At 34.4% G+C, this 15533-nt stretch overlaps 1 protein-coding gene across 2 annotated transcripts; it reads right to left on the bottom strand.

Annotated features, from left to right (window-relative positions):
* Positions 1–26: 26 nt before the first annotated feature.
* Positions 27–15025, bottom strand: Gtf2a2 (general transcription factor IIA subunit 2). Of its 2 annotated transcripts, none has more exons than XM_076850874.2 (5): positions 14895–15025; positions 10022–10140; positions 9245–9349; positions 3364–3490; positions 27–332 (listed from the first exon to the last, which is right to left on the bottom strand). In XM_076850874.2, exons 2-5 carry the CDS (start codon positions 10091–10093, stop codon positions 307–309), a joined length of 330 nt encoding a protein of 109 aa, XP_076706989.1. In that variant the 5' UTR covers positions 10094–10140; positions 14895–15025; the 3' UTR covers positions 27–306. The 2 variants fall into 2 exon arrangements, with proteins under 2 accessions (XP_076706989.1, XP_076706990.1); XM_076850875.2 differs by having other exon boundaries at positions 14929–15024.
* Positions 15026–15533: the final 508 nt, after the last annotated feature.

Here is a 15533-nt window from a genome sequence, read left to right on the forward strand (position 1 = left end):
CAGCTCCACCACTAATTATTCACATCGAGTTTTAAAATGAGTTTATTAAAGAATGTTCTTAAGAAGGCAACAATTTTTGATTTGTCATTAAAAAAAAGGTATGTTTCTTCATGCTGTATAATAAAGGTAATGTAAGAGAATATAGTTATAAGCTTCTTTTTGCTGGAATTCTCTGATAATACAGTACAGTGTAGTCATTTATGCAATGCTAGAATAAATTAAAAAAAAGTCTCTTCTTTGCTTCTCTTCAAAAAGTGATGAATAATAACAGAAGATGGCCTGAAAAAGTCAATTTTTTTTTTCTATTCATTCTGTAGTATTGGAGCCAGTATCTAGGAAACAGAGAGAAAGAGTAAATTCAAGAAAGAACTTATTTTTAAATCTAAATATTTAAGAATACTGATTTTAAAAAAAAGAAGAACTAATGGTGGTAGTAGTTTGGGGGCAAAGAGAAGGAGGCTAAGCTGAAGAGGGAAGCTGACAACGGAAGTGCCTTGAAAATGTCAACAATTTTCTTTTTAAGACAGAGAAAAAGACAACATTTTGCTCTCCATGTTTATGCTAGAGAGAAAGGCAAGCTGTATTATATTTGGTTCACATAGCTGTTATATAACCACATGTTTTTCAGGTCCTGTCTTCCCAGTGAGCAGCAGATCAAAATTCTAGCTATTTTTTTTCTCTGTTTCTGTATTAGAAACTCAACTTTATTTCAGAAAGCTAACTTTAAGAATAAAATGGACTTACTTTATAGTAGCACCTTATTTATCTGGCATTACTGAAGAACAGCATTTTCTTAATTACTTAAATGTACAGAGCTACCTGTAAATGCCAAACTATATTTTAATTTGGATAAAAAAATATTTATTTTCTGTTGATATACAGCAAAGGGAATACAATCTAAGCTTCTCATAAGTGCTCACTTTTTTATTGTTGTTGAAGATAATTACTAAACTTTGCTGTAAGGGAAGCTCCTCAGAAGTCACTGTGATAAAATGAGGGTGATTTGCTACTTTTTATCCATTGAAGTTTGGAGAAACAAATAATCTTGCATTTTTAAGCAAGATTAACACATTCTTAGGACCACCAGACAGAAGTGTCTGTGAACAAAATACATACCTATATACATGGATTCTTTGATATTAATTCTTCTCAGATGCCTTTTTTACTTTTTTGGTTCTAAGCTATGGTGTTACTTACTATGTTGTTAGAGCTCTATTAGTTTACCTTCATGCTGTTCAATAGGATTGCCACTGGCTAGCTATTTATGACTATTTTCATGTAAATTAACTCAAGTTAGCTAATAAAATTAAAATATGAAGCTGCTTATTTGTGCCAATTACATTTTAAATGCTCAACAGCCAAGTGGGGCTATTAGAAAATGGAGACATAGAATATCTTCATCATTAGTTCTACTGAGCAGTTCTGGTATACATCAACTCCTTTTGACAAAGGCCTAGGAATTACAAAATTAATGCCAAATTCCATAGTCAAGTACAATATGAAAAATTACACATTATCTGAAATGTAGAAACATATTTATCTTGTGATCCAGAAGATATTAAACCAGAAAAAGAAAAAAAAATCAAATATATAATATCAAATATACAATAACACTGCTCCTAGCAACAAAAGATCTTAATTATCTGATGACTGAATTAAGAGGTCAACTATGTCCTTAGTTCTTAGAATGATTATTCCTAGTTAACCTGAACAGTATAAGTCAATGTAACATTGCTAGTTTCAGAGATTTTCTGACATCCAGAGGCTATTTTTAAAAAACAGGGCTGAAGGTATAATTTTATGCAGCATCAGATATCAGGTTGAAGAGAACAGTTAACATGTGTGAAAAATGTTAAATTTACAAATGTATCTATAGTGCATACATGCATTATTATAAAAGAAGGTGATGTTATTGATGTTTTTCTTTGATGTGCTTATGTGGATTCTCTACATTTCTTTTCAGTGATTAGGTACTTCTTTTGAAATCTAAAGTATGTAAAATGAAAATCCCAACCCATAACCCGAGAAATGAGGCTATTACTTTCTACACTTCTGTTTTTTTTGCTTCTCAACTACCTGTCTTGCACCGAGTGTGGTGGCACATGCCTGTAATACCAGTGACTTGGGAGGCTGAGACATGAGGATTGCAAGTTTGAGGCTAGTCCCAGCAACTTAATTGAGGCTCTAAGCAATTGAGCAAGACCCTGTCTCAAAATAAAAAAATAAAAAGGGTTGGGTATGTGAATCAGTGGTTAAAAACTCCTGGGTTATATCCCTAGTACCAAAATAAAAACAAATACATACACAAATAAAATAAAAACGCCCCATTTTTGGAGAGTGCTAGTCTTTTCTATTTAATTTCAGGAACAGTTAGCTGCTTTATTTTTTATTTTTTGAGTGTTGAGATTTATTAATAGTTGGGGAGCACTGACATAACAAAAAATATTACAAAACACCCCAAAACCTATTTTTGATTAACATTAAGCACATGTTAACAAACATCATGAAATGTATGTCCATTTCATGGACAAAAGTTTTCTTTGGTAGTCTGAGAATTCATAGAAGACAATATAATTTACTAGTCAGTCTACACCCTACCTTGATTATGAAAACATTATTCTTCTAAAAATTTGCATACTTGTTTATGCAATTTTTTTTCATTTTTAAAATTTGTTCTTTTTAGATATCCATGACAGTAGTATATTTTGACATACATACATGGAGCAGCAAAGTGCTTTAAACACAAATGATTATAAGTATGTACATATTTAAAATACAATTAGCACAAAGGAAATATGTAATCATAGAACAGAGAGCAGAGATATACAGTTTCTGAAATATTTAAGAATCAGAACAAGTACCTAGGTCTGCAGTGGAACATTTACTTGCATAGACATAAACAGATAAGAAGAATGGATTTACCATTATAGCTGCAAGGTTCTTAAATGTGCTTTAAATAATCAACTTCTAAAATATAAAGTGTATGGGTATCTAGCAACATAAAAACCCTAGGACAAATTGTCAACATTAAATAACACATCCTTAAAGAGAAAGGTGGTTTTGAAAACCTGATAATTACTTAAAATTTGCAACTGAAGTGAAGAAGAAAAATTTAATAATTTGTTTCTTTTTCCTTAAATTTAATCTGTGTAAGTAGTCTGTGTCATGTGAAATGTATACACACACCTAAAATCAGTAAGAGGACTGAGATCTGGAATCCAGAACCTAACTGAGACAGAAGCCAGGTCATTAACTGGGAGTTGATTAGTTTGCTGTTTTCCCTTATAAACTTTTTGAGTATGTGAAGATTGTCTAAAGACTCATAAAAACAAGATTTCAAATAGCAATTAGTTAAACACTTACTTTTACCATCACAGGCTACAATTTTCACTTTATCCACTTTAATAAGTTCTGTCACCTCTCTGAATTCAACATCATTCAATACAAAAGTCCACACATTATCGCAGAATCTGTATGTATTTAGAGAGCCCTTTAAAACAAAACACACAGGGAAGTGTCATTTTTTTCCCCTTCATATTTTTCTCGAAAGCAATTTAAGAGAACTTAGCTACTAAGAACATAATATGTTTAATGCTTAGCTGCTTAAGATTTTCCTTAATTTTAAACCTATCTATCTAAAAAACAAGTAAATGAAAGGAAAACCTAGATAAATTTGCTAAGAGTTAAAAATCATTTTAATTGGACTATTTCTGGCACTATAAAAAGGTCTGCAAATTACCTGAAATGTAAATAAGTGGTATGAAAATCTAAATTTGTATTTCTACTGCCCTCATGTGGCTAAATTATGAAAGTCCATGTGAATTTTTTGGTAAATATTTTTTAAAACCTATTTTACTGTGTATATTAATTCTTCTAATTTGTACATAAGCAAGGATTTCTTAGAGACACTAAATAACCTATTTTACTGTGTATATTAATTCTTCTAATTTGTACAAAAGCAAGGATTTCTTAGAGACACTAAATAAATTTTAATCCTGTGACTTAGCTCATATATATATATCACTGTATTAGCCACTATGAATTCAACATTGTCTTATGCAACTGATACTCTACAAAGTTTTTTCGTCTCGTAAAGGTATACCTGAATATTAAAAAAAAAAAGACAAAAACATTTCTTATAGAGTGTGGTCAAACTGCAATAGACATCAAACATGCCTGTAATCTCAGTGGCTAGGGAGGCTAAGGCAGGAGAATCATGAGTTCAAAGCAAGCCTCAGCAAAGGCCAGAAGCTAATCAATTGTCTCTAAATAAAATACAAAACAAGGCTGGGGATATGGTTCAGTGGTCGAGTACCCCTGAGTTCAATGCTCAGTACCATAAACAAAACAAAAATCACCCCCACCCAACCCTGATGTATACAGACCCATTACAATTTAGTATGAAACAAGACACTTAAATTCCTAAAATCTTTAGTTCAGGAAAAGCATTGAACATAAAAAAATGTTCTTTGAGGTATTGTTTTTAATAGCTGGATTCAATTTAAAATGTGTTATGTATGAAGTGAGAATGGTCAATTCACTCACAGTGATGGCTGTGAGTGAATTAGTTAATAAATTAAATAAATCTGAATAATCACTGTTACTACACTCTGCTGGAGCTCTGAGATTATAATGATAAGCATTGGTCCCTGCCATCAGTTAGTTTAGCAGGAAGATCATTAAAACAAATATATAGTGTAACAGTGCTATGAAAGAGTAAGTTACTGGGTATGATGGGAGCAAAGCAGAGATGCTCAAGAATATGGAAGACACAGGGCAGAGAAAGTTTCTCTCACAAAGTAGAGGGTAAGTTGAATCTTGAAGAATGAGTAAGAGCTACTGAGGAGAGGTGGGGAAATGGAAAGAAGACTGACACTTGGAATGAGGTGGGAGATTCCAGAAAACAATGGTTTAGGAGGTACTAAGGGGAAGGAGACCATGAAGATCACTTAAATAAAGCCTTTGCTCTATTCCAATTTTGCTTTTTCATTGCTTTGAGGTCAATCAATGAAGGACTTGAAGAAGAATCATATGATTAAATCTTTTTGGCCATGACAAGAATGGGTTGAGGGGAATATAGCTGGAGGCCAGAAGACTAGAAGCCAATGCCTCTTAGAGGCAGCTGAATCAGAGAGGTAAAAGTAGCTGTACTACAGTAGTATCAAGTGGGACCAAAAGAAATGGAGAGATTTTGAAAGGTAGAACTGACAGAACTCAACAATTATGGATATGATGGAGGGACATAAATCTATGGTAATTCCCAAGTTTCTGACTTGAGCAATTCACAGAAAAAAGCCAGTTTGGTAGGAAAGTTAAATTTGGAACTTACTGAATTTGAAACTAACTTATTGAAGTTCAGAGCAAGGGGACATTAAGGGGCAGCAAGAGACAGTAAAGAAGCATGAGCATATCAATTTTACTAAGCCACATGACTAGATGAGATCATTCAAGGACAGTATTTGGAGGTCGTATATAATACCGAGGAATACCTATTATTGTGACGACCGGAAGAAAACTACAAAGAAATCTGAAAGAAAGAGGGTAGGGAATAGAAGAAAGTGTAAGTAAAAATTCTAGGAAGTATAGGTTTCAAAAAAACAAAAACAAAACAAAATAATCAATGGTTATCACAAATTATGTTATTAAATTTATGAAAAAAAACTCATCAAGAGCAGTTTCAGTGGAGTGGTAAGAAATGGATGGAAAATCATTTATGACATAATATAAGGTAAAAGTCATCACTAGGTATGGCGGTGCATACCTATAATCCTAGCAACTCAGGAGGTTGAGACAGGAGCATTGTGAGTTCCAGGCCAGCCCTAAGCAACTTAGTGAGACCCTGTCTCAAAATAAAAAATAAAAGGGAGGGTTGGGGATATAGCTCAGTGGTAAAGAGCCCCTTGGTTTGATCCCCAGTACAAAAAAAAAAGTAAATGTGACAAAATATATCTAAGTTGGCTGTGTCAATAACTTGAACAAAGCATATTATTAGGATTTAAAATTAATATATGAATACTCATTTTCAAATATAAACAGAATTTTAAATGTAGTGTGGAATGAAAAACTTAGATAATTATATGTTGAAATTTCTATTAGTTGTAATATAAATACACATACTTCATTTGATTTGATAAAGTAAAATGCTATAAAACTTGATGGTGAAACAATTTTATTACATGCTCTCCTATAATTAGATTAAAATAACACAATTAAGCTAGCATATTAGCTAGATAACCTTTGAACCAATAATTGTTTTAAAAAACTTCTACAGCCAGGAGTGGTGCTGCATGGATATAATCCCAGCAGCTCAGGAGGTTGAGGCAAGAGGATCATAAGTTCAAAGCCCACCTCAGCAACTTAGTTACTCTAAGCAACTTAGCGAGACCCTGTCTCAAAAAATAAAAAAGGGGCTTGGGATGTAGTTCAGTGGTTAACCACCCCTGAGTTCAATCATTGGTACCAACCAAACAAAACCCAAAACAAACCAAACAAAAGCCCCCCAAATTTAAAACATAAGCCAAGTACGGTGATGCATGCCTATAATCCCAACAACTCAGAAAGCTGGGGCAGGAGGATTGACAAGTTCAAGCCATCTTCAGGAACTCAGCAGAGCCTTCAGCAACTCAGTGAGACTTTGTCTCAAAAAATAAAAAATACTGGTGATGTGGCTCAGAGGTTAAACACCTCCTGTGTTCAATCCCCAGTGCCAAAACAAAACAAAACAAAACAACAACAACAACAAAAAAAAACAAACCCATAAGATTAGGTAACATAATGTAATTTTTTAAGAATAATTTGGTGAACTAGAATCACTAACATGAAATAACCTTTACTGCATAGAATTTTAAATATTTTTCTTTTTCATTGTTTTTGAGAATCAATCTATTTAGAATCTCTAGTATAAAACCTAAAATATTAAATTCATTCTTTATATTAAAAATATTACATCTATCAAATAATATTTGGCTTTGGTCAAATATTAATTTTAGCAGTCATTCAGCCAAATTGTACCCCTAATGCATCTCTAATAAATACACACACACACACACACACACACACACACAAATTAAAATAACATTTAAAAAGTTACCTAATACATGTTCATTACACAAACATCAAAGAACAGGGAAAATGAAACTGTCAGTGTTAAAAGATTACTTTTCTTGATCATTAAATCTTTTAATTTTGCATAATTGCTGATTGTTTTTTTTCTTCCAGTGCTGGGGGATTGAACCCAGGGCCTCCCAAGTCCTATCTCCAGCTCTTCATTGCTTTTTGAAGCTCAGTACTATGTTTTAAGTGATCATTACCTGTATCTGTGGTCATACAATCCTCATATGCACACAATGACTCTTTAAAAATCCTAGTTATATATACTAGATCAATGTGAATTTTCTCTATGAATAATTAATCCAGTTCAAGTTCATATATTTTGATGTTTTTACTACACACTCAAGGGTTATTTTTCCTATAACATCCTACACAGTGATCTCACTTATGTGGAATTCATATAGGATTTATAACAAAAAAAAATTAACATGCTACATAAGATTATTCTTTTAATCGGTTCCTAATCTTCTTGCTAGGCCAGAACAAAATCATAAATAAAGAAATTTAAATGTAATCAAGCAATGTGTCTTTAAAAATTAGATATTACTAATACATTATACCTGTTCTCTTTGTTATATACTACACCAAGCTAAACAGAATGTTATTTGCGAATATTCTGGACTTAAAAAAAGAGATTAATTCTGTTGTATCTGAGGTAGGAGGTAGGGGTAAAGGATAGGATGATGAAACCTGAGTTACAACAGTAGCAGTGAGGGGTGGGAGAAAGAAAGGAAGGAAGGCAGGAAGGAAAATTAAGTCCTGGTAAACACTGAGTACTTAAATCTTTTAGAAATTGAGAAATTTACAAAATTCCATGAAAGAGAAATATAAGTATCATATTACCTATAAATTTATCTAAAGAGATCTAAACTAGAAATCTACTCTAATGCAGCTAAAACACCATTTAGTCCTTGTGAATCCTATGGTCTCTGATAAGTTGTCTACCATACTTTCTATATGGGTAAAAGTTTATAGATTAACATGGGTCAACTCAGAAATATAGGGTCAGGTTTCCAATGGCAAACTAGGCAGATTTCTACATGTGATTCTATAAATAAAAACTAACTTTGCCAGAATTATTACTGTTAAATGTATTTTATAGTCTCAAAGACATAAAAATGACCCATAGATGCTTTTATATGTCTTTTTATTCCAGTTAGTTTTTAGGCATGTAAAATTGATGAATAAGACACTTATTTATATATAATATAAAGTAAATGCAGATTTCATCTCTTTACCAAAATTTAAGTTAAATGGGTCTTTTCTGTCTTGTTTATCTCTGTATTACCAGTATCTAGAACAATGCCTGGACCGGAACTCAAAATTTTTTTTCTATCATCAACAAAGACAAAATACCCCCAAATCTTTGGGGTTCTCTTAAATGTAAGGTAGCCCATAAATTCTTTTCATATATTCTAATTCTATATTAGCATTATGTCCTATAACACAGTACAAGCATATACATATGTTAACTATAACAGGATAACAACCAAACATTATACATTATAATATTATAGGACTCCACTAATATCATAATGTGGTAAGACTATTTCTGTTCTACCATGCCTTCCAATGGGCAGGATTTTATTATAAAATCACCACAAAATAGAGGATTTGTTCAGCTTTGCATGACTCTTGCAAATATAAATGATAAATGAGACCAAGCTACCAGAATAAGTGGTTATCTACCATTAGTTCAGGTTTTTATAAGCCGAGTCATCTAAGAGTAGGTGGGAGGCAACACAAAGTTACTAGGAATAACTCTGTATAATTTCCTAAAATAGGTGAAGGCCAGAGTCTGAGAAACATAACTGAATTGTAGGGATTATTACACTACTTACCTTCAATTTTTAACTTAATATTTGCAGGCATTTGAAATCTCAGTAATTCTTCAGGGCAGGTACCAAATATCCAGCTGACTTGTGCAACAAAGGTATAAAAATCTAAAGACAACTCTCTCTCTCTAACATTAAGTGGATAAACTTAGTATAGAGCTGATTTAAAATAATTTAGTTATAACAAAACAAGTTCTAAAACTTGATTAGTCATCTCTTCCTCTTATGATTAATTATCATGTAGGGGGTCTCAAAACATCCCTTGATGCAGGCTTCTAGATTTAGGAAAATATCCTTACCCTGAAATTGACTCTGTTCCTGACCCTCTGAGCCAATGCTGAATTTATAGCCTTATCAAACTGAAGAAGAACTTGAAGGGCAAGTTGCGGGGTGATCTGTTGAGACTGAGAGAAAATAAAGGTCATAAATCCTTGTAGGGAAAAACATTAAAGACAAAATAACATACAAATTATCACCTAAAATTTAATTCCAGAGCTTCTGAACTAGAATCCTTTATTCTCATTTACCATAACTGACAATGAAGAAGCAAAGCCTTTTACACTATCTTGACAAAATTTTGAAAAGGAAACATGCAGTAATTTTACAAAGCCAGAATAGAACTTTGACACACACACACAGATTAAATCTTACTGAAGACCATTTAATATTTAAACAAATGGAAATATTTGATATGTTTTTAGTTGGGTTGTTTAAATAAGAAAACTTCTAAAATTGAAATATAAATTCAAAATTCCAATTTAAATCTCAAAAGATATTTAAATTACATAAAACAATTTAAAACCAAAGAGAATAAGCCTTTATTCTAAATAAAAAAGGAGTAAAATCATTAATTTTAATTTTTAACAAAATATTCTGAAATATGTTCAACCACACCATTTCATCATTGTATTTCTGTTCTACTGTCAGTATAACAAACAGGAATTTAAGGTTGTTCATCTGTCAGTGACATGCTAAATAGTCCAAGTTTTACTTCATATTTCTTTGCCTGGGATAAGGGATATGACAAAAATTATTACAGCTCTAAATGAAACTGAATTGACTTTTCTGTCTCCCACCTGTATGAGCTCATCTAGGCTCTCCTGAAGACTGTTTCCCAAAGTGGTATTTCTGTATAACTGATATGCCATGGCTTATGAGGAAGAAACTGCTTTTTCTTCAGGTTTGCATTGATGTCCTAAAAGTTTAACATAAAATCATTTAAAAAGATCATACTGTAACATTATAAATAACTTATGCAATAGTCTACTTCATATATTGTAATATAAAACCACAGAACTCTTTTAATTAATTAATTATAATTAGGTATAAATGAAAACCACAGAACTCATAATTACAAATTATAATTTTAGAATTTTAAGTTTTTTTCTAGTTATTTTTCTATGATTTTGAAATGACATTCACATCCTTTGAATACAGTATAGATATATTTATTTATTAAAATGTGTCTTTATGGTTTCTTTCAAAACTTGGCCTTTTAAGTCTAGACTTTTTCATGCTCCATCCATTCTACTTGTAATCAAGTTATTGATCTAGACATTCTTCAGTGCACCTTTGCATGCCTGCCTCTTTATTTTCCTGCTTTCTTAAAATTCAATAATTATAGAGTGCCTACCAAGAGGATAGTACTGTGATAGAAACCAGGAACAGAAAGATGAATAAAGACATACTCCCACTCCTCAAATCTTAAACCCTAGAAAGGGTAACAAACACTCTTAGAGAGGGTAACAGGCATACAAAAAGGTTAAATCCAGTTTAAAATAAGAACCCCGATAGAGATATACACAGCATACTTTGGAGGTTGCCTGTTGACTGAGTTGACTCAAAAATTTCCCCATTCAAGCCAGACTTTAGCAGAACAAAGGAGGAAAATCATCATACAATAACAAAAAAGCCACAGAAGTATAAAACAGTAAGGTTTGTGATGAACTATAAACCTTCCCATATTATTAGTGCATAAACACGAACATCAAGTAGCAGGAGATGAGGCTAAAACAGGGGGCACAAGGACTTTCTTTGCAAAAGTGGTGCAGGCAGTGAGAATCCCAGAAGCATTTTAGGTAGGAGAGATCAGACAAGTTGGCTCAAGGTGAGATTAGAAACAGATGAGGGATGGGGACTCAAAAAGGGTGGCAGTAGTACAGACTCAATAAGTACTGAATTTCTACTACATGTCAGGTGTAAGATCCCTGACCTCACAGCACTTGCAGTCTACAAATGGACAGGAGAATATATATTCAAGGAGTAGATAGTTATCAGATAAAACTCAGCAAAACTAATAGTCAGCCTTCAGTCACATATTTTTTCAGCATTTGATATAATAGATATTTATGTTTTCTTGAGACATTCTTTGACTTTTGGCACACCACTCTGAGTTCTTTTCTTCTACCCACTTCACTGGTTACTATAATTCTTGTTTCCTTTTGCAGATTCCTCCTCAGCTCCCTATTCCACCTACTAAACTGCCCTAAGACTCCTTGGTTCTCTATTTATCTATTTGTTGATGATTTATCTATTTATCTATTTGTTGATGATCCCCACATTTCTATCTCCAGCTAATTTCTCCTCTTGAACTCACATATAAAACTATCTACTTGAAATTGAATAAAAAAGTCAAGTAGATGGCTCAAATTAAATTTTCCAAAAACCAAATCCCTAATACTACCCTTCTAAACTGGCTGTTTGTAGTCTTGCCCATCTCAGTAATTGGTAAACTTAGTCTTCCAGTGAGATAATTCAAAAACCTTACAGTCAACGTCTTTCTCTTTTATCATCTTTACTGCTATCACCCTAAGTCACAATACTGTCACTAAAATTAATGCAATAGTCCAATATGTGGTCTCTTTGTTTCTCTCCCCGCCTATGTCATCATCATCAAGTCCATAGCAGCCACACTGAAACTTTAAAACATGGCAAATTAAATCACTCATCTATTCAAAACCACCAATAGCAGTAAAAACCACCATGTCCTTCCTATAGTTTGCATGGCCATATGATATGCCCCCTTCACTACCCTCCTGCCTATCTTCTTCTACTCACCCCCTCGCACTCTGCTCTGGTCATACTGGTCCCTGTTGTTCTTTGACAAGGCAAGCAGTTCTTGCCTGAAGGCCTTTGCCCTGGCTGTTCTTTTGGTTGTGAATTTTCTTCCCAGACATCTACGTAGTTCACTCCTACAACTTATTCAGACTGGTGTTCCAATGTCACCTAATTAGAAAGGCCTTCTGTGATCAAGGAATTACCTTCCTTCCTTCTTGTACTGTTTTATTTGTAATCATGTCAATAACTGAAGCTGACATACAAATACTTATTCTGTCTCCATTTAGGATGATCCATGAAGGTAGGGACTTTATATATTTACCATTTAGAACAATGTATTTAGTATTGCTAAAAAGTATTTGAGTGGATAATGGTGGCATGTCCAAGTACTAATATCAAATATCAGAAATTTATCTAAGGGCCTCACACATGCTACTAAGGAAACTAAAGTGGTGAAAATTTTGACACTCTTACATCCACATCTACCTACCTACCAATATCTGCACTTATATTCTTTGTGTCCTTGTCTGGTCTGTCATTAGTTACCTAAATTCAACCCTTTTACTTTTGCATCAGTTCCTATCCTTTTAATACACTTGAGAATATTGTTCTAATAATTCAGTTGTTCTTTGTTTCCCTCACCTTTCTATGATCATTTCCATCAGCAAATAAACTGTCTTGGGGGAAAATAAAAAACCCAAACCAAACAAACCTAACTTACTTCCCCTGCCAGTTACTCTATTTCTCTACTTCCCCTTTACTGGAAAACTCCATAGAGTTGTCTGTACTCACTAACTCCCATTTCTTTTATTCTCCTTTACTCCTCAGCTCACAGTCAGTAGGCTTTTACCTCTGGCACTCTAATGAAACAGATGGTGAAGGTTATCACTGGCATTGCAAATCCTCAATCCTCACAGGATTAGAGCATTTGACACAGCTGATTACTCCCTCCTTGATATTAAAGGACCTTTGTTTGGCTTCTGGGACACCAGTTTATGGATTGTCATGTTAACTCACTGGTTTACCCTTCTTGTTTGTTGGTTGATCCTCTTCTCCCTGAATTTTTAATGTGACAAGACACAATTTTCCATTTCTGCTTACTATCTACACCTATTCCTTAGTAATATCTTTGTTTTTATGGTTTTAAATACCACTTCTGATCATTCCCAAACATACCTACCAGCATAAAAACTTCTCACCAGTGGATTTAGGTGCATATTCAACACATCTACTTATCTTTCCCATCTCATAACTCCTTAGTTTTATGGTCTTAAGACAAAACCTGTGAAATGTTCCATATCCAAATCCTCAAAAATCCACGAAGCTTTATCTTAAAAATGTATTAAAAAATCAAACTATTTCTTACCATCTCCACTATTATCACCCTGATCTGAGCCACTATTATAGTCATTTGGATCTCTGATTCCCTGCACTCTACTCCTAACTCATAGGTAGGTGATGTTTTAAAAATACCAGTTAGAATATGTCTCTTTTCTTTTTTTACATATATATTTATTTTAGTTGTAAATGGACCTTTATTTTATTTATATGTGGTGCTGAAACTGGAACCCATGCTAGACAAGTGCTCTACCATTGATCCACAACCCCAGCCCCACATGTCTCTTTTCTATTAAAGACCTCCCACAGCTTCCAAGGGGCCTTACAATAATTTGGTTATCTATTATCTCCCTGCCTTTATCAACTATTCATCTCCACCTTGTTTATCCCTCTCCAAACAATAGCTTCATTTCAATTCCTTGAGCATGACAGGTATGTTCCTGAAAGCATCTTTGATGGCTGTTCTTTTCTGCCTAGAATACTCTTCCCTACATGGACACTTGGCCAATTCTCTCCAAACTCCTCAGACTTCTCTCAAAAAACACCTACTCAATAAGGCCGAAACTGACCATCATACTTAAAAGACTAATTCCCACAGGCATTCTAGAACTTTCCCCAGACCCTTTCTTGCTCAATTTTCATGACCTTCTGAAAGTTTAAATTAATATTACTCAATGCATATTCACTTTCTGCATCCAACGGTATGTAAATTTCATCAGGGCACAGATTTTTGTTTTGTTCACTGAAGTAAACTGGGCATCTTGAATAGTATCTGACATATTATGGGAGCCAAATAAAATATATGTTCAATAAATAAAAGAAAGTAAACTGCAGTAAATATAACGTGTGAAGGGAAAAATTCCCAAAAGGAGATAAAAATTTACAAACTATGAGTACAGAATTTGTGTCACACCCCATTTTACGACTGAGAATTAACTAGAAAACAATTATCAAGTGTTTAAGCATTTGTTAAATTATTTGTTTTAATGATCTTAGATTCTAAAAATTCCTTAGTGTTCAAATCCTTGAAATGTGGTATGAGCTACAGAAATTTAGTACTCCCTTCTCATTTTGTAGTTTAGAAAATTAGAAGTCTTCAAATTCGAGCAATCAGTTTGAGACCTTCTTGACTAAACCATCCAGTTAAAATTGGTTCCTTTGTCAGAGTTCGCAAGAGGAAAGTTGGAAGGCAGACCCCACGCGACGAAGCACAGTAAGGAGACTCTTAAAGAATGCTTCTCGAAATTCAGCAAAACCCATACGCCGCTGACCTGGACACTTTAAGACTTAACTCAGTCGGCTAAAAACAGGGTGCTGAGCTGACCATCACCCCGGGTCCGTTTAGCTGGCATCAAGGTGGGGCTGGCGTGCCGCCGCCTCTCCCTCTTCTCTGGCACCAGCCGCGGAGTTAGTAAGGTGCCGCTCCGGGCCCCGGGAACCAAGAACCCTCCAAGTGACCCTTGGAGACCACCCAACCAACCGTAGCCTGTTGTGGGGGCGACAGAGGGCGCGGCTCAGGCTTCCCGCGCTAACCCAACCCAGCCCACCCACTACCTGCGGGCAAGGCGCTTCCAGCTGGGGAACGCACAGAAGCGGAGCCGCCAGAAGCCTGGCTGGAGGTGCCCACCGCGCTGACCACCTCTTCAGACGCCGCAGAAACCGCAGAGCTGGGCCGACGACCCGGAAGCGATCGCGGAACCGGAAGTGACATCGAGCGCTAGGGGCCGCCCACTCCGGCTCAGCGCGCCGCTCAAACTTTGCGGCGGCGGTGAATCTACTATTTGAGCAGTTCACCAGGTGTACTAATTCGTTCATAAGATAATTTTTAAAGAAGAATCTCCACTATTAGATGCGATATTTAAAAAGTGTACGGCACTTCCATTTTCTGTCTGGATTATGTTCAGTGTAATACTGTTGAAGACTTTGAAATACTAAATTGGAGACTAATTCTGAAGATTATAGCAGGGCGTCTTTTAACCTTTCAATATAGGGCGGCAATTAATCTAAGCCGGCAAGATTTTAGTTTGTGATTAAGAGTTTTAATTTGGGAGACACTACTTAAATTTTGTGACTAATATGCATGTCAAATACTCCAAAATTTCAAGTCCGCATAATAATACCAAATTCCTTTAGGTGTCCTTCAGGGCGTATCAAATCCTAATTGCATTAAGCTTAGCAGTTATGTGCACAGCA

The sequence above is a fragment of the Callospermophilus lateralis genome, chromosome 3 (genome assembly GCF_048772815.1).
Source record: "Callospermophilus lateralis isolate mCalLat2 chromosome 3, mCalLat2.hap1, whole genome shotgun sequence".
Taxonomy (NCBI): Eukaryota; Metazoa; Chordata; class Mammalia; order Rodentia; family Sciuridae; genus Callospermophilus; species Callospermophilus lateralis.

What these genes read in the sequence shown, in the direction of transcription:
- Gtf2a2 (XM_076850874.2), bottom strand. Translation starts at nt 10,093, where the DNA reads ATGGCATATCAGTTATACAGAAATACCACTTTGGGAAACAGTCTTCAG. An exon ending in GCCTAGATGAGCTCATACAG is followed by an intron (nt 9,350 to 10,021) that starts GTGGGAGACAGA and finishes ATTTTCTCTCAG; the next exon opens with TCTCAACAGATCACCCCGCA. An exon ending in TGTAGCCTGTGATGGTAAAA is followed by an intron (nt 333 to 3,363) that starts GTAAGTGTTTAA and finishes TCTGTTTCCTAG; the next exon opens with ATACTGGCTCCAATACTACA.